General features: G+C 40.5%; 1 protein-coding gene across 2 annotated transcripts in view; it reads right to left on the reverse strand.

Moving 5' to 3' along the window:
• The window catches only part of CHCHD3 (coiled-coil-helix-coiled-coil-helix domain containing 3), a 185,451-nt gene that overhangs the window by 146,777 nt on the left and 18,310 nt on the right, over nucleotides 1-20,364 (reverse strand). For both annotated transcript variants that reach the window (XM_071734222.1, XM_071734221.1), the window contains exon 3: nucleotides 4,369-4,453. In XM_071734222.1, the coding sequence (XP_071590323.1) occupies nucleotides 4,369-4,453 (85 nt within the window). The remainder of the gene's footprint in view (nucleotides 1-4,368; nucleotides 4,454-20,364) is intronic.

Below are 20,364 nucleotides of genomic sequence, written 5' to 3' on the forward strand. Positions count from 1 at the left end.
CCCTTATTCTCTCTCCTTTCTTTACCAGAGAGGGGAGGGGGATTAATAGACAGCACCTACCATTCAGTTTAATTGCCAGGGCAGTGTTAAACCCTGACAGATTCATTGGTGCCCAACGTGGGGCTCAAGCTAATTGGCTCCAGAAATGAGAGGCCCTTATCAAATGTCATGATCTTCCCAGTTTCTATGCAATTTATGGCTTACCTTCCCAAATCCTCTTGATCACTACAAAATATCCAAGTTTTGTTCTCTCAAATCAATACCCAGGTTTTCTTCTGATATGCTGAATGTTTCCCAGCATTTGCAGAAGACAAGTGACACTGCATAAATGTGTATCAACAAAGGACAGAATAATCCACAGAATACAGAAATGTGGTAGTGCTGACAAGACAGATCCGTTTCAAAAAGACACCTTTTCACACCAAAGTATTTTTTTTTTTTTTCTCCAAGGCTAATAACACTAATGAAGAAGCTCCCTCCTAAAAAACCAGTTTTTCTCCATTATATTTTTGAACAGTGCTTGAATCTCTCTGGAAGACTCAGCAGAGAGACTTGGTCAGATAGGAAGAATAGAGAAGGCAAACTGGTACAAGTCTGCTGGACCAATTTTTTCAATTACTAAATATGATTATCAACTGGGTAATACCTTCAGCTGTTTAAGAGAACAGCATAGTTGCTCTTGCCAAAAGATATTAGACTCAATCTATGAGAAGTCCAAATAATTTATAATCACTTTTACTGCTTCATAGAATTATTTCTAACTTTCTCTGCTTCTTTCAGCAGAAAACGTTCCTGTTTTCACACTTAATTTTCAACATCTTGAAGAGGTCTCTGAGGCAGAAGACAAGATTATAACTGTTTTCCCAGCAAAAGTAGCTTTTTGTCTCATGTGAGAAGGATACTGCAAGAATAAGCCAGTCTTCCAGTTCAACACAGCCAATTACCTGGCAAAATATCAGGATTTAGAAAAAAATCTACTTCAAAAAAGTTCTCACCACATTTAGCACACCACCTGTATGAACTCAAGATACATTAAGATGCTTATCAAATTTTTCTCAGTAAAATACAGAGTGAATATCATAAATAAATCAATAATAGTTTTTCTTTATGTTTTTCAGACCTATGCCAGTAAACTTAACATGTTATTAAAACAGAAATCAATAGTAAGTTTTAAAACATACAGTAGCACAAAAAGGTCAGGTCCTAGTATTGATTTTAATACAACATTTCTGGTGTGCAGTTTCCCAAAGGGTTCTTCTCTAATCCTGTTCTTCATTCTTCTTTTCACTTCATGTTTTTGCTGCTGAATTTACTCTTCTCTTCTGCAAAAAACTGCCTACTCCAACAAGTTTCCTAAGACCTTGGCATATATTGAAGGTACTGCTGAGAGATGGCAAAATGAGGTTTGGGGAAGCACTCAGACACAGAGCATCAATTAAGCCCTAAAATTAATTGCAGGGACCCTCCCCCAAACACAAGACCACCAAAAATGACACAGAATCTAATGGCTACAATCTAATAACCCACCACTCAGAGCCACCTTCCTGCACCAGTGTGGGTGTATTTTTAAAAACTGAGAGTTGAGAAAGGTTTTCTTTACACAGATGAGGACATTTTGAGATACAGAGGTTGCAAGTTACCCAGCTCTGACAAATAAAATGCCACAAAAGCCCAGCAAGCCAAGTAAAACAGACTCCAGAAAATCATTATCAGGCAATGCTTGAACATCCAGCATCTGTGTTACACAAGAAAAACATTTTTCATGTTGTTTTCATGATAAAAGTGACCCAGGCTGCCATAGAACACTAGAGAGTGAAAGCAGTGAAACCTAAGTTATCAAAAAAAAAAAAAAAAAAATCATAGAAATGGGAAATGGTTTGGGTTGGAAGGGACCTTAAAGCTCATCCAGTTCCAACCCCCATGGGCAGGGACACCTCCCAGGAGACCAGGTTGTTCCAAGCCCCATCCATCTGGCCTTGAACACTTCCAGGGATGGGGCAGCCACACCTTCTCTAGGGAGAAGGCCTCCAAGTAGATCCCCAGTGGAAAATCAGCCAAAAGGCATTTTTATTAAAGCACTTCCAGGAGTGTTTTCATGAGATGAAGCATTGTCCAGGCCCACAGCAGTAAAATGTGGAGCAATTCAGCCACTGTAATGCTCAAATCACCATCCCTCTAAAAGCCCCACATGCTCCCATAAGAGGAGCTATTAATCTCTGCATCCACTTTGAATATTTTTTTAAATATTTTTGGATTTTTTTTTTTTAATTTTCAAATTTTTGAATTTTTTGTAATTGGGGGGGGGATCAAGTCCTGTAAAGGTTCATCATTAATTGTTGATGAAGCCTCCTTGTTTCCTATTCTCAGCCAAAAGTTTAGGCAACCTTCATATTCTCAAAGAAACAAAGGTCTATAACTATATTTAATCACATAAAAAAAAAAAAAAAAAAAGGGATGAAAATACATGAAGCTTACAGAAATAGTATGAAAAAGTATGAAAAGATCTGTGCAGTTCATGTGTTGTGAGTACAGTAATGGCCCTGAAATAAAAATAATCCCAGAAACAAGCACAGATTTTAACTTACTATAGCAAAATGAGTGCATCTCTGCTGGGGATGTATGTGAGAATAAATAATAATTCAAGTTATAATTAAAATTTCCTTGACAGTCTGAAATGAGTAAAATACATTTCCCCATCAGATCAAAATGTGGTCACACACTGCATACAGAAACACTCCTGAAATTAGCTATTAGACAGCTGGAATTACAGTCATAAGTTTTATATATACATATATTTAAATGTTTCACTAGAAGATTGGAAAACACATGAACACTAAGCTAGAAAAGGATTAAAGCTGCTAAAAAACTTGATACTTGTCACTTTCCATATTTTTATTTTAGTTCCTATTTCAAAAGCACCAAATCTTCAGCCTGATTTTAAGCCAGCAAAAAGATTTTGCAGAACCCTTTTAAGGTGGAGTATTTTGCCAACTAATCCTTAGCAAAATAAAGGGAATAATACCAGCATGATTCCCTACAAACCCTAGAACCAGGTACACCACAAGCCAGGCTGCTCCATACCTTTCCCAGACCCACTGGGAAACCTCTGAAAACTGAGCTATAGAATCCTTAATGCAAATTACTGAGAAGTTTAACACCACAAACATTAAAAGTTACAAAATTTACATTTCCATACTGTAATCACATTGAACTCTGGAGCAGTCAACATTAAGCTCCAATGTGACTCAAGTTTTCCAGTCCAAGAGAAGACTTTTCCCTGTACCATATTGATTTCCTTTATTGCTGATTCAAAGAAAAAGCCTGTGTTGTTTTTTTTTTCCTTAGACATTTATACAGTCCTATCTAATTATATACTCTATTAAGCTAATTTCATTAAATAATGTGATGTGTAGGAAACAACTGATATATATGCAAACACTTTAAGCAGTTCTAATTACATGTTAATTTTTTTAAATCCATCATAATGAGCCTTTCTTCCCATTCTCAGAATAGAACAATGTGTAGATGAATGTTTATATGCAATGTGTTATTATACCTATTTATGAAAAAAAACACTGAAAGTACAAATTAACACATAAACCCACCAAGTTCACCATCCAGCCAAATATTTTTTTTAGATTCAAACAGGATTTTTTTCAATTGCAAATAATCCCACAGTACTACACTAAACTGAGCATATTTTTTAAATGCTGTATCCAAAGTCTGCTGCTTTATTCTGTTAGATTCCACTCAGTCTTTCACAGAAACTACCAGCTCTGAAAAAAACATGCATTAAAAGTTCATGTTTTAATATAAAGAAAGGATATCAAAAGGGTTTTCTACTAGTAAACTCTTTTAATACAGCCCTTTGCACCTTCAAGGCACTTTGCTGTACTATTTAAGCAGCCTGAAACATACTGCAGCTCACCAATACCTAGAATTCACAGAAATAACAAGAATTATCATTTCTACTGTTGTTAAAATTTCCCTTGGATCAAACAAAGGGGTTACAAGCAACCCACCTCTGCATTGCTCTCCAGCTATTTCCATCTCTGCACCACAAAGTGAATATTTGGACTCAGGAGAAATCAACAAATACTGAGCTTAAAAGACTGCAGGAGAGAGAGTCAGGCTTCTGAGGTCAAAAGGGATTTAGATCAAGAGGTTGTATCAGCTCTTAGGCAGAAATTGTAGTTAATTTGTTGTTTTAACATGTGTTTGCTATCAAAACTTGCTGTATAGCCCAGAGGTCTTAACAACCATTTTGTAGTGGGGAAAAATTTCAACTGCTTATAATAAGTAGATAAATAACAGTAATAGAAGTAGGAAGCACATGGATGTTTTAAATACCATTATTAATAAACCAACCTTCTCTTGTGGGCTTCAGAGTCCCTCCTGGCTCTTTCTAGTGCCAGTTCTTCAGCTATTCTTTTCTTTAGTTCTTCATCATTAACTAGAAAAAAAGAAAATTAAACTGAGTGTTAACAAAACATATTCCTAATTACAGAAACACCTGCATAATACAGTACTCTTTTTTACTTGTTTTCTTTTTTTTATAAGGCAGTTGGAGTGTTTTCTTGTGCTTAAAACACCTTTCAAATTTTAGCATGCAAACACTAGAGAGCCTTTAAAATTATTCTTCTTAAAAAAAACAACTTCAATTAGTGGAAACTTTCAGAAGTTAAAAATCAGAGAGCTCTGGTTAAATTAAATACATTTTTCTTAGGAAATATGCCTTTATAAAGTAAAATCAGCTGAGGACAGATGGGACTGAAACCTCAATAGTAAAGACAAAATGCTGGGTTTTATTCATATGGAACCAAGGAAAACAACTTCCTGCATAATGAACTGACTGTTTTCAGATGCATATTTTACCCAACAAAGCACTTGCAGCATCCCAAAAACCCTACTTCTAGTTTCTAGTATTAGAACAAGATTATCAAATTCTCCAAATTTTATTCAAACAAGCAGAAAGGGAAAGAATAATTTTATTATTTATATGTCAAATGAGTTGAAAGTCTAGTTAAGAAGTGAAAAAGCAAGGAAACAACTTCAAGTCCACAAATAAACTTTTCCACACTGAAGCAGGTAAGTAGGAGAGTCATTAACCCTAGAAGCTTTAAACACACCTGTAGGACTAGCAAAATCCATTCAATAAGGTTTTAAAACCCAAAACAGGTCTTTTCCTAACTCTTGGGGTACTCAATACCATTCAAATATTTTCTCAGCACTTACAGACATCTGCACGCTTCTCAAAAATCTGACCCAAGGAGATCAGGGGTGGGTTTTTTGCTACTTCATTCAATAGATGTTGGAGCAATAAAAAAAAAAAAATCTTTCAGCAGAGTTCCAGAAGGAAAAAAAAAACAAAAAAAACCCTCATAAATCTAGTAATGAGTAACATTTTCAACTCGGAAAACTTGATAACCAAAAGTTATATTAATTTCAGTAGAACAACTGGTAACTTTACATCAAATATTTGTAGGAATCAAGAAGAATGAGTTTTGCTTCATCTGGAAAAGAAAATGACTACAGAATACTGCAGCAGAAAGACATTAAAAATTAAGTAACTACATCCAAAATGATTCAAATATAAATCCTCATCTAGATTTGCACTCTGGAATAAAACTATACCTACACAAACTGAATTGCTACTGGCATAAATATCATTCACAGAATGGGTTGGGCTGGAAGGGACCTCAAAGCTGATCCAGTCCCAACCCCTGCATGGGCAGGGACACCTCCCACCAGCCCAGGGGGCTCCAAGCCCCATCCAACCTGACCTGAGACACTGCCAGGGATGGGGCAGCCACAACTTCCTTGGACAACCTGGGCCAGGGGCTCAGCACTCTCTTCTCCTTTTCTCTTCCCTTCCCTTCTTTTTTCTCTTTCTTCTCTTTTCTCTCTTTTTTCTATTTTCACTTTTTTTTCTTTTCTTTTCTGTTTTTTTCTCTTCTCTTTTGGGCATCCTGATGGACACTGGATGCAAGGAGATCCAAATGCCCCTGGTTTGTGCAGCTCTGAAACACTCCCTGGAACAGCACTTGGGGCTTTTATATCTCAGCTGGAGATAGACCCCAAAACCATATTTTCATAGAATCCTGGAATGGTTTGGGTTGGAAGGGACCTCAAAGTTCATCCAGTCCCAACCCCTGCATGGGCAGAGACACCTCCCACCAGCCCAGGGGGCTCCAAGCCCCATCCAACCTGACCTGAGACACTGCCAGGGATGGGGCAGCCACAACCTCCCTGGACAACAAATTCCCAAATTTTAAAGAATCAATTTGTAAAAGAAGGAGGTGAGCAAGATTTTGCCATCTAAAGTGGGCAAAATGAAAATGAATGAATCTGCAATTAGGTGGTGCCAGGACCTGGAAGTGAATCACAGAATCATGGAATGGTTTGGGTTGGAAGGGACCTCAAAGCTCATCCAGTCCCAACCCCTGCATGGGCAGGGACACCTCCCACCAGCCCAGGGGGCTCCAAGCCCCATCCAACCTGACCTGAGACACTGCCAGGGATGGGGCAGCCACAACTTCCTTGGACAACCTGGGCACCAACCTCAAAGAATCTCTAATTAGAAGCCTAAATCTCCCTCCTTCTGGTTTAGAACCATTGCCCCTTGTCCCATCACTCCAGACCTTGTCCCAAGTCTCTCATCAGCTTTCCTGGAGCCCCTTCAGGCACTGGAAGGTGTTGAAAGGTCTTCTTAGAGCCTTCTCCACCCTGAAGAACCTCAAATCTCTACCTAACTCCAGAGCAAAGCTGCTCCAGCCCTCAGATCATCTCCATGGCATCTCCTCTGGACTCACACCAAGAGCTTTGTGTCCTTCTTGGGTTGGGGACCCCAGAGCTGGACCCAGCATCTCACAAGAGTGGAGTAGAGGGGAAGAATCACCTCCCTTGTACAGAGCATCTGGCTCAAAGTCCACTCTCCAGAACCACAGGGCTAGAAGACATCTGTGGTCTCACCTGAGATGCTTCTCACTTGAGCATAATACAGGTGCTAAATTTATAAGGTAATACAGCCCTTAATCTGCCCTCAAAAGCAGTAAGAACACTTGTTTATGTAGCTAAAAAGCAGAGAACTTCATTTTCAGGCAATGTAAGATACGAAGCAACTGCAAGACAACAAGCAGTGTCCTTGGAGGTTTCATTTCTATGAAGTATTTATTCATAGAGACAGCATCCAACCAGTGCTGGCAGTCAGGAACATGAAGAGACTGAGCAGAGAGGGGAAATTTCTGCTCACTTTTTCACAGCAAGCTATTAATGACAGTATTTGCCCAGAAAATGAAACATCTGGACTTCAGACCCTTTTAAGATGGACAGCTTGGAGGACACATATCAGGAAAAAGCTATAATCACCCTCATTTTATTTCGTTGTGGGGTTTTTAGGATGGTTTTTTAACAAATTAAGTTGAAGTGCCCCAAAGGGTGACCAGTGGAAACTGAGACAGCCTCCAACCCCTTTGTGGAACCAGTTACTTCTTTTCCATCAAGCAGCAGAGTCAAAAAAAAAAAAAAAAAAAAAAAAAAAAAAGACATAAAAGCCATCAACAAACAGCCCTGCACCTCAGTGACCTCATCTCCAGGAATTGGTTTTATCTTCAAATATCATCCAACATCACCAGCACAAAAAAAAAAAAAAAAAAAAAAAAAGACTTTTAAAATAGTTTTATGAATGAATGAAACAGCTTCATTGACTACCTGGGAGTCAACTAATTCAGTTATAAGCATCCTAAGTAAAGCTGAATGAATCAATATCCATCCTGCCAGATGCTGCCAATGCTTAGATGACAAAATCCTTTTGGGAAGAAGTGGAAGGGACACTTGCAAATAGCAAGTGAGAGCCCAGTCTAAGAATATCTTAATATACATGAAAACCCAGCAGTAAACAAAGAATCTTTTAACAAATGACTGTGACAAACCTGAAATGAAAAAGAAAAAAAATCATTTTATTGAGATTATACCATGGACACTGCACCACTGTTTTCTCCTCTGAGGCCACGTGAGGACATAGGGAGTTGTGTCCCCACACCTGCACATTTCCAAACAAGTAAATCAATTTTTAAAAAATTAAAACAAGTATCAGCTAGGCACAGTGAAATGTATTGCCAGAAGAGGAAAAAACTTCAGTGAAACACCAAGCAACCACAAGGCTCTTGTTTCTGCAGTGCAGCCACACATCCATCTCCCCCACACCTCAGGAAGCATCACAAACCACACTGAGAGAAGTTCTCCATTTGTACACTTAGAATTTATTAAACTGACACAAAAGCAAAGAATTTCTTTCACATCACAGTGACTTTATTCACAGAACAACCTGGGAACCCATGATCAAGTGTTCCTTACTGCAATCCTGCCCAACCCATATCCCTCTGTATTTCACAGCCTTTTTTACCACTGCACCCAAGGACACACAAAATGTTGCATAAATATCTTTTTCACCAGCATCTGCATCACTGATGCATTCTGGTGTGCAAATATGAGAACAAGAACTCTAACAGACCATGGAACAGTCTGCAGTTATAATGAAAAAAGACTCAGGCATCAGCCAATAAAGATATTTGACCTTAAGAAGCCGTTGATCAGCCAAATACTAATAGGGAATAAAAGTGGAGCTATAGATCATTCAATAGAATTATTGTAAGATGTAATTGGGTAGCTCCCAGATTGGAGTTAGATGATGTTTCAGTAAAAAAAATTGGAGTTCTACAAGTAAAAGGGATTTGTTCTAAGGGAAGAAGCTGTTAAAAAAAGGATAAAAGTTAATTTGTTAGAAAAAGGATCAGAAAAAAGTGGAACTGCTTCTAGAAAAAAGTAGTATTTTTCTCTGGTGATAATTTCTGCTACAGGGCATTAAAACCACACAGCTAATCATTGGAGAATATTAGAACACAGTGGGCACAAGGCTGCTAAAATAAACATGATCCAGAGATAATAAATACACAGCAGTTGCCAAAAATTACCCAGCCACTCCCACCACCCCCCTCCTGAAGGTTTTAAGTTCTTCAGGAGGCTGAAATCATTGTTAACTTCCTCACCAGTGCATCCCAGAGCAGACAAACTTGGAAGATTTTTCAGGCAGGGAGATTTAGGAAGGTCCCACTTGCATCCCAATGCTTTCCTGTGCTGCTAAAAAGGAGGAAATAAATGCAGCTCCTGTACTACCACACAGCTCACATCACAAACCAATTTACAGAGATGGTCAGTAATGGGAACAATGCTCAAAAAGCCATCGTGCTACAGCCAGAAATAACTCTTCTGTCCTCTTAGGGTGTGAGGGGTGGATGCTGATAGGTGTCTGATAAGCAGCATTCTCTTCAGGATAATGGGAATGGAGTGCCAGGAGCTGCAGTGCCAATGGCCTCATTACCATGCTCCCATCTAACAGCAGGTTGGACAATGCTTCAGAGGGTGCCCAGACTGCTCCACCTAAAACCATCACAGACACAAAATAGCACTGGATGCTAAAATCCACACAGCTCTGGCCTGCAGCTCAGCAGGCCAAGGAGTGACCAAAGGAAAAGGACATTGTGCCATTTCCATGGCCTCTGGGATGTAGTAACCTGGTGTCAGTTTTCTGTCCACCTCCTCTTTCCAAACTCTTTCCAAACTTTTGGAAGAGTTTGAAAGACTTGGAGATTTATACCTAATATTACAGTGCAAGTTGTCCTGGTTTGGGCCAGGAGAAAGGGGATTTTCTGCCTTGTGCTTTTGCTTTCAGCTCAGTCTCTTGTCAGGAGCTGCACTTGCTGAAATTCACAGCAAGTTTCTCAGGCAGTGGCTGCTGCTGGGACTGAGCCCACTCCATGGTTATAGTTACTGCTGGAGAATGGGCTGCAGAGCCAAGGACACTGCTCAGCTCTGAGGAACATTTTGCCCTCCAAAAGGAGAAAAGGAGTCAAGAGGTCCCACCTGAAACCCTCCTGTGGGGAGGAACAGACAAGAGAAATGACCAGAATTGACCAAACAGAGGATTCCATCCCATCCACCTCATCCTCAGGAGAAATTGGAGGGATCCCCAGGCTCAAAGCCCTTCCTGCTTCCCCTTCTTCCCCTCTCCCTCTTTGCTTCAGCATCCTGGGAGGATTCCATCCCTTCCTCTGCCTCTGCTCCTGATCCATCCCAGCCTGAATCTGTGTGTTCCTGCCTCCAGCTCCCAACTGCTCCTGAGCCCAGGATTCCAGCCTGGACTTTCCCAGGGCTGCCCTGCAGCCTCAGTGGGGATGGGAGAGTTCTTGGGGGAAAGGGGGGAGGAACCTGGGATCAATTTTCCTGCAGATTTGTATAGATTTAGTCATTTTTCCTATTTCTCATTCCAGTTCCATTCAAGCTGTGTAGTTTAGTTCCCAACCCATCAGTCTCTCTCCCTTATTCTCTCTCCTTTCTTTATCAGGGAGGGGAGGGGCATTAATAGACAGCATCTGGCATTCAGTTTAATTGCTGGGGCAGTGTTAAACCCTGACACAAGTGCACGTTGTATTTCCTCCCCCTCATGCACAGATTTTAATTTACAGGAGTATAAAGTAACCAAATATTATTATTGAACCATTACTGCAAGTAATGGTTCAATGGTCCAATGGTACATGGTCCAATCCATGTACTGCAAGTGCAAGACAACACCCAGCTCATGTCCTCTGCCCATACACACTAACACAAAAAGGCAATTCCAGCTTCTTTGACATTTAAAACAAGGTTTTCAGGAAGCAAGAGGACCAGACAGCCAAAGAAAACTCTTAAGTTAAATCCAAGATGTGTCTGCTGGCCAAAATCAGTGACTGTGCTCAGTGAACAGAAGTTACCTTCCAGAAGAAAAGTTTCAGCACTCTTACTCCAGTTCATAGCAAACCATTCCATTTAACTTTTATATTTTCAGATAGATGTGTGGACTGGAAGGGTGGGAGAACCTCTCACCAGGACAGGGTTTTATTTTGCACAGAATGCAGAGCAGGCAGTAGTGGGAACGTAAGAGCATTCTCTGCATGTTTCAGCTCTTTTCCAGGCAAGGAACACACAGAGATTCTTATCCATCCCACACCCTTCTGCAAACCCAAAGGAAACTCATTCTGCCACCTTTTTAAAAAGGCCACAAAACCTGTGAAAATGGTTTTGGGAGCCACTGGTAGAGAGAGACACTGTTTTCTGTAAGTTCAGGTAAAGACTAACCTGGTAACTATTAAAAAACCAAAACTCCTAAAAAATCAAGAGTGTGCAAAGCCATTTGCTTAACCCTTAGTATTTGTTCTCCACTTGTGCTTCTAAATTCAGATAAAAAGAAAGCATCCTCCTAATATGCTTTCCAAGGTCCAAAAGGCTTTGAATAAATAAACTTCTGTTTGAAGAACAGAAGTTTGACAAACTTCTGTTTGTCAAACCAGAGGAGCTAAGGGTACTGAAGAACTTCTGCACTTACCAATAGTTCCAGAGGTTGCAGGTCCATACCACAAGTTTGGCATCTCAAAGTCCATCCATTAGCAGTATCAGAGCAAAGGAAGAGCTTCACATGGTGACAACTCTTGAAAAACAATCAGCAATTTTATCACTTATGTTTACTACAGCTTCGTGGATAAGGATATGTGCAACTCAGCAACTATCAATGTTTTTCTCTAATTTTTCTGTCCTTGCTGGTTGAAAGATCAAAATCCAGAGCCTTTTTCCTCTCTCTCTGATGCAGTTGTTTCATAGAAACAAACAAAAAGAAAAAACAACATTGAGTGATACTAAGATTACAGCAAGGAGGCAGCACCCCAAGCTGTAAACAACACATATTAGGTAAAGCAGACACCTGCAGCACCAACAAGATTAGCCTGAGAAATTAGAAATACAATATGGACAAATTAATCAGACAGCCTCTAGCCTGCAGAGTTGGCAATCTGCCCATTTGTTTTGCATTTTGAAAGAAAGAAAAAAAAAATCATTACTGGAAGGAGCATTTATTACCAGCCACCTTAACTAAGCCCTCTTGAGAGGGCAGGTGCATTAAATTTGTAATGAAAAGACACTTAGGTTTGATACAACCAAATGTCTTTCAGAAAAGATTTAGCTACATATTACTCAGAGAATGAATAAAAAAAAAAAAAAACAAAAAAACCTACCACAACCCAACCCAAAACAGTTTTAAACAGTTTTATTTTTCCTTTTCATTCAGCTTTGCTATTAAAAAAAAAAAATTAAAGCAATATGTCCACTGAGCAGGACATCCTTCAGAGAGCAACTTCTCAAAGGCCACAAGAGAATCATGCAGAAGTCCTCCAGGCTATTTGACCACCTTCCTTCAAGAAATAAAAATTTGCTTTTACAAACACCACTTCCAAGGGCAGGAAGAACTCAGCCTCTCTGAGCAACACATTTGTTTCAATGCCTGACAGACCTGATGGCAAAACAGCTTTAGAGGTCAAAAGACTCTTGTTGCCATGTATACATCCTGTTTATTCTCCTCCCACCATGAAGAGATCATAGATCATAGAATTGGCTGGGTTGGAAGGGACCTCAGAGATCATCAAGTCCAACCCTTGATCCACTCCCACTGCAGTTCCCAGCCCATGGCACTGAGTGCCACATCCAGGCTCTTTGGAAATATCTCCAGGGATGGAGAATCCACCCCTTCCCTGGGCAGCCCATTCCAGTGTTTGATCACCCTCTCCAGAAAGAAATTCTTTCTAATGTCCAACCTAAACCTCCCCTGGCACAACTTGAGACCTCTTGTGCCCTCTTGTCTTGCTGAGAGTTGCCTGGGAAAAGAGACCAACCCCCCCCTGGCTCCAACCTCCTTTCAGGGAGTTGGAGAGAGTGATGAGGTCTCCCCTGAGCCTCCTCTTCTCCAGCCTCAACACCCCCACCTCCCTCAGCCTCTCCTCAGAGGATCTGTGCTGGATCCCTTCACCAGCCCAGTTGCCTCCTTTGGACCTGCTCCAGCACCTCAATCTCCTTCCTGAGCTGAGGGGCCCAGAACTGGACACAGGACTCAAGCTGTGGCCTCCCCAGGGCTGAGCACAGGGGCAGAATCCCTTCCCTGGACCTGCTGGCCACGCTGTTCCTGAGCCAGCCCAGGATGCCATTGGCCTTCTTGGCCACCTGGGCACACTGCTGGCTCCTCTTCAGCTTCCTGGCAATCCAGACTCCCAGGTCCCTGGGTTCTGTCTTCTCAGTACCTCTTTTGGTAGCAGGGTACTCCAAGCCTAACAACTCCAGGATTATCACAAGGGCAGGATACACAAAACCTGAATGCAGTCTTCAAATGAGAGTCTAAATGCATCAAGATAGCAAGCAAGAAGCTACAAATGCAGTTTGGTTCATCTTCTGTTAAGAGAGGGCAGTAAGAAAATGAGTGGTGAATCCCAGACATGGATTAGAAACAGGCTACAAAAAGTTCTAGCAATGGGAAAGCTGAAGAGAGACTTGAAACTCTGCACGTGCCCAGTCGAAATAATCTTAGGACAGTGTAAGACTGGAAAACTTTAAAAAGGAGAAAATGAGACCAAAGCAAGCACCTGGTACACAAACCCAGTTTTGATAAATGAACAGTCACACACACTGGAAAGCATAAGTGAGATTTTTATCTTACATTTTCTTTGATTTTTAAATTAACCATTTCTGGTTGTCCTGAGCAATGCATAAAAAATATTCATTTAATGGCCAACTGGGCACGAGAGGAAAGAAGGCTGAAGGAGAACAAAGTCTGACATAACTATAGAATATGGAAAGACTTAGAAAGGAAGAATATGAAAAACAGATATAAGTTGATGCATCTCCACACTTGCTCAGTGTTTTATCAGTCTTCCCACACAACACCAAGCATAAGCTTTGCCAAGATCCATTCCAGTTCCTCTGAAATTCATGGTCTTTAAACAACAAAAACATGGAAGAACCCTCCCCACCTCTTCAGTTCAGTAGCTTCTGTGAACATTTTCTACCTTTTAAGGCAAAGAGGAAACATTAGAAAATGTCTTTGAAACATAGCACAGAGGAAGTGAGAAGGGGTTTGGGGTTTTTTGGGTTTTTTTTGAATCAGCATCACTGCCATGGACTGGTTTCTCACCGATCTCCATTCCATGTTTCTCTGCCCCTTCACATGAAGTCAACCTGAACTCTCATCACTTACAACCTTGTCTTCCTTGTGCACTACTCCAGTCTCCAAAATTCAGCTCCTTCTTTTGTCTCTTAGCTTGGCAACACACAGCAGAGAGAGGCTGCAACTGCTTTTGCAGACAGAACATGTCCCATTCTGTGAGCTGGAGCATATATGGTAAAATTTGAGCAACACAGAGCAGGCAGCTGAAGACCTCCCTAAAGGCATTTGTTTTATTGTCTCTTTCTACCTAGTAATTGATTTATCAAAAGCTATGGAAGTCTCAGGGCACCAAGTCTTTAGTTAGATTAGTCTGAAAGAGATGAATAAATTCTGAAGTTACAAGAAGGCTGCTGGTGAATGGATGGCACTACCACACAACAATTTTCCTTAGAGAAAGCAATGTAGAAATGATGGGAAGAAAACCTGAAATGGCTCAACACAAAAAAAAGACACAGTATAGAATACAGTAGCAGAAAATTAACAGCTCTGGGCTGTTCATTCTTCCATAACACACTGTTATAAGGGCTTGAAACAAAGCTGATAGCACAGCATTGAAAAGATTTTTATTTTTCTTGGGTTTGTAGTATTTGAAATGCACAGGGTAAAATACAACACTGTTTGCTGAAGCCAGAAGTAAAATCAAAGGGGAAGGGGGGGGAAAGACTAGACAGCTCCAACAGGATAAATAATATTTACAGTGGAGTTGGAGAGCACTGACTCGAGGTTTGTACCAACCACTGCTAAAAAGATGATTTTTTTTTTTTTCTTTTTTTTTTTGCTGGGAAACCTGTTTCCCAATTACAGCAGAATTTCTTGCATTCACCTCTGCAGCATCTGGTATTGACAAGAGAGCATCAGGGCATTCAGACCATCGATCTGATCCAACAAGGCAGCTCTCATGTCCCTGTGCACGTTAAGTAGGAGCATTAAACCAGCTCCCCTGGGACAAGGTACCTTAGGGCTGTCTTCAAAACCCATCATCTGTCTCAGGAGCTGGCAGGGCAAACTGCAGCTTTGTAGACATCCAAGTTAATGAAGATGTCACAAGGAAAAATTCCTAACTGCACACTAACAGCCATAAATATTGGCTGGGAAAGCAGACCTCAGCAAGCTGGTTCCTTCCCAGCATCCAGCTATGGATTTATAAACACATTAAGAGGCTTCCACAATTAAAACATTTCACCCACCCACGTGCCAATTTAAGATGCATAATGTTAGGAAATGTTATGATATGCAAATACCCTTCTTTCTAATGAAGACTCCAGTTTGGTCTACAGCTAAATCCCATGCATCACACAGAAACCACCAATATTGACAGCAGCCCTTTAGGTTGAACAGTAAAAAAAAAAAAAAAAAGCAAAATATCAAGTGCATTATTCTTAATTTAGAAAGAGTAGCCAACTAGAAAAATGACAGGCACTCAAACAGCATATAATAATTGCCATGAGACCAGGGGAAAAAAAAAAAATATATATATATATATATTTGATTTCTTATTCAATTAACCAACAAGAAAACATTGTTGCCTCTCCTGACATTCTCCAAGTTGTCTCAAGCCACTGCCCATGGAAACAAAATTTGTCTCACCCCTGAATCAGGTTACTGAAGGTCCAGGTTAAAGTGCACTGGTAAATCAATGTGAAACCCTCCATCTCTGCCTACCCAAGCTCATCAGAGCTGTCAGTCAGCCAAGTCTTAGGAATCAAATTCAGTGGTAGGATTGCAGGCTTCAGTTTGCTTGGGAGATCAGTAACACTGCCATGGAACTCTTACCCTGGACTCCTAAAAACATAAATTTTTAAGAAATCTATATAGATATTCATTACACACTACAGAAAACACTTGCCTGCTTTTGAAATCACACTCTGAATTCCAGGTCCATTAAAGCCATAGCAAAAAGTGTGCTTAAACAAGCTGGTAAGTCAATGACACCATTAAATATCCTCTCCCTTGTTTAATTAGGATTTTTGAAAGAGCCTGGGCTTGCTGGAAACAGGATGCAAGAGGCAATGTGTGGAGCAGTACATCAGTATTCCCAGCAGACATATTCAAAAAGATTTAATGGTTTTCAAGCACAGTTGTACTCAGTCTTTAACCCTGTAAACAGTCCCAATTAGAAAAAATAATGAACACTCATTCCACCACCACCAAAGAAAAAAAAACACCATAAGTTCTTTGCTTTAAAGACCAAACTATCTGTTTTTACCCCTTCCTCTACAACAAAGGAATCTCTTGGACACCCTCAGGAAGTTTCCTGGTCCAAGCAAACTGTCAGAAAAAAGTGGCTATGTGTGCCAGAACAGTCATTTTCATGAGTGGCCTTATTACATATTTCCCAATTTTCTATGGTATTTATTTCTTTGGTATTTGTTATGCCCTGGGTCAGGGCATGGTCAGCATTTAAACTGCCTTTTTTTTTTTTTTTTTTTTTTTTTTAATTATTATTTGTGAAGAAGCATTCTTAAGAATAAATCCCATTTTCAGACTCACACAAATTTAACTATGCTATTAAAATAAGCAACTCTTATTTAAATTCAGAATTACAGGCACTTCCTTCAACCATGGATTCAAACAAAGTGTTCCTCCAAGGATAGAAACTTTTATGTTAAATAAATAATAAAAAAATATTTATGTTAAATATGTGTAATGTGCAGCAATACTTAAACAAGCTCACGGGGTAATTAAATACAAAAACAATGCAATTAAGTGTGCATAATTTACAAATATTTAGTATTTTAGTTTCCAAAGGCACTTTTGCATATATTACATTACCTATTTTACAATGTAAATGCAGATATAAACCAATTTATACTAATTTAAATTAAAAACAAGATGATGTAGAAATCTAGATCGACGTGATCTAGAAATAACAAAGCAAAGTTAGTTCCTATTATATTTGGAACATTCTCTTTTCATTATCACATTGGTTTTGTAACTTAGTAGTAAATCCCAACAATGAACATATTTGAGGAGTGCTGGAAAAAAATAAACCAAAAAAAAACAAAACAAAAAAAAAGGGGAAAGCAGCATTAGAAGGTTTTCCTCTATAATTCTTTGATTTGGGTTCTGTCTGCCTGTGCTTCACAGCTCCATTAATAAAAACTCCTTCCCAAGACTCACATCTAGATGAGAAAAGCTGAGAATTTTCACTCCTCTCTAGCATGTCCAAGGTTACATTCTAATAAGCTACCAGGAAAGTCAATTAAACAGCAATGGATTTACACAATCCACAGAAAGACAGAGGATTAATGGTGAAAATTCCTATGGCTGCCCCATCCCTGGAAGTGTTGAAGGAACCTGGGCTGGTGGGAGGTGTCCCTGCCCATGGCAGGGGGGTTGGAACTGGATGAGCTTTGAGGTCCCAAACCAGTCTGCAATTCTAAAAATCCAAAATTTCCAGGTTAATCTTAGAATTAATTCTTTAAACTAACACACAAAGAAGAAACAAAACTTGGGAGAAGAAAGCAGGAGGACAAGCAAGGACACAGAGTCAGAGGTCATAGAATCATAGAATAGGCTGGGTTGGAAGGGACCTCAGAGATCATCGAGTCCAACCCTTGAACAACTACTGCCACAGTCACTAGACCATGGCACTGAGTGCCATATCGAGTCGCTTTTTAAATGTCTCCAGGGACGAAGAGTCCACTACCTCCCCAGGCAGCCCATTCCAATGGCTGATCACCCTCTCCAGAAAGAAATTCTTTCTAATGTCCAACCTAAACCTCCCCTGGCACAACTTGAGACCTCTTGTGCCCTCTTGTCTTGCTGAGAGTTGCCTGGGAAAAGAGACCAACCCCCCCCTGGCTCCAACCTCCTTTCAGGGAGTTGGAGAGAGTGATGAGGTCTCCCCTAAGCCTCCTCTTCTCCAGCCTCAACACCCCCAGCTCCCTCAGCCTCTCCTCACAGGATCTGTGTTCGAGTCCCTTCACCAGCCCAGTTGCCTCTTTTGGACCTGTTCGAGGACCTCAATATCCTTCTTGAACTGAGGGGCCCAGAACTGGACACAGGACTCAAGGTGTGGCCTTACCAGGGCTGAGCACAGGGGCAGAATCCCTTCCCTGGACCTGCTGGCCACGCTGTTTCTGATACATGCCAGGATGCCATTGGCCTTCTTGGCCACCTGGGCACACTGCTGCCTCCTCTTCAGCTTCCTGGCAATCCAGACTCCCAGCTCCCTTTCTGCCACTCTGTGCCCAGCCTGGAGCTCCCCATGGGGTTGTTGTGGCCAAAATGCAGGACCCGGCACTTGGCCTTGTTGAAGCTCATCCCATTGGAGTCAGCCCAACTCTCCAGTCTGTCCAGGTCCCTCTGCAGAGCCCTCCTGCCTTCCAGCTGATCAACACTTCGCCCCAGCTTGGTGTCATCAGCAAACTTGCTGATGATGGACTCAATCCCCTCATCCAAGTCATCAATGAAGATATTAAACAGAACTGGTCCCAACACTGATCCCTGGGGGACACCGCTGGTGACCGGCCGCCAACTGGAAGCAGCCCCATTCAGCACCACTCTCTGGGCCCGGCCCTCCAGCCAATTCTTAAGCCAGTGCAGGACAAGAACATCCTGATGTACCCAGACCCTGTGAGCATCAGCTCTTCAAGTCACTGATGGCTTAAGCAAGAAATATCTCTATTTTTCCTCTATAAAACCCTTCTGCAATACTCAGCCTGGGTTTTCTGACTGCCCAGAAAACACAACAACCTCTGCCCATCAGCTCTGAAGACAGGCAGGGAGAGATGTCCTGGAGTCCCAAAAATCACTGTGGCACAACAGACAGAAATTCCTAGCACAGATTTAGAATTGGCTGCTTGTGTGATTCTTCCAGACTCCAATATTATTGAAAAATTAAAATAAATAAAAAAAAAAAATCAGGTGACAGGAATTTCAATCCAGTCGAGTGATCCTCAAAAGCCTGTCAAGAATTTTCTTCTAGAAACTTGGAATTTATTACAAAATTATATACACACTTGACACAGAAGAAACACCTTGTCCAAGAGGACTTCAGAGAGATGTAGAACCAAGTGACAGCCACAGGGCAGCTCTGCTAGAGAAGAAACAGGGAATACAGGCAATGGTTCTTTGAAGATGTGACAGCTAATAAAGCAATTTATTTCCCACCAAGAAGTGGACTGAGTTAAAGAAATCAGTTAACAAAAATGTACCTAATTTTTTTTACTTCTCTAGGAATTCCTGCTGTGGTAGCCACATGACTCCATGGAGTTTTTGTAACTTGAAGAATTGTTCTCAGTCTCCTTACAAGGGTGTTAATATTTCCAATTAAACCTTCTTAATAACCCATCCTTTTCACCCACCTTCAGAATGCAACTGTATGTGTGTGTGTGTGTATATATATTTATATATATATATATATATATATATATGAAATCACTTATTTCAGCATCTCTTTAGCCATAACTCATTTGCTCTCCTGCTAATTTGAAATATTTAATCATTAAATATTTTAAAATACTAATAATGAAACCTTCCAACCCTACCATACTGTGATTCTGTGAAGTATCAAATACCTTTACAAGACTTTCACTGGCAGAGTACACTTAGCTCAAAAAACAAGAGTTGAGAGACTTGCTATTTTACCTGCCCCTGCTAGCAATTCCTCCTATGCTTGTAAAGCTGAATACAATGAATAAAAGCATCAGGATTCTGTAATTCAGCATTTAAAATGTAATCATATTGTAAGCAATGATGGGAAGGATTTCACATCTCTGCTTTCAAGAGGATTAGGCATGCAGTGTTCTTTCAGGACAATTTAAGTCATGCAGTTTCTGCTCTTTATGGTTCATAAGTTTACTTTAAAGCTTTTCCATCTGACAGGATGGGGGAATTTACTGCTCTCCTTTTTATTTTCTTGGACTATTTCTAAATGCTTCTACCACGTGTATTTCAATGACCACCTACAGCTACAGAGGACACTGCAATAATCATGTATTTCTGCACATAACAGCTAGGCAAAAGGGTTTACAAACTAAAATCTCTTCAGTTTTACATTCAGAAGTCATTTAATTGCCAATAATTACTAAGTGCCATTGCACAGGCCAGCACTGCAAACTGGGACTCTCTGTACTACATCAACAGCAAATTCTAATGTTCAGCTCATCTCCTACCACCACCTTTAAAGAGGACTCTCCAGCTCTATCAGAGGCACCAAAAAAGTCAATTTTACCCAATTCCAGCTCCAGATTGCACCCATTTTGGGCAGGAGGAAGAAGGTTCACAAATCTGCTCATCACTGAATCAGAAAGCCCTCTGTGCCTTATTTATCACACACCTTT

Source organism: Heliangelus exortis, chromosome 1 (assembly GCF_036169615.1).
Source record: "Heliangelus exortis chromosome 1, bHelExo1.hap1, whole genome shotgun sequence".
In the NCBI taxonomy this organism is placed as follows: domain Eukaryota; kingdom Metazoa; phylum Chordata; class Aves; order Apodiformes; family Trochilidae; genus Heliangelus; species Heliangelus exortis.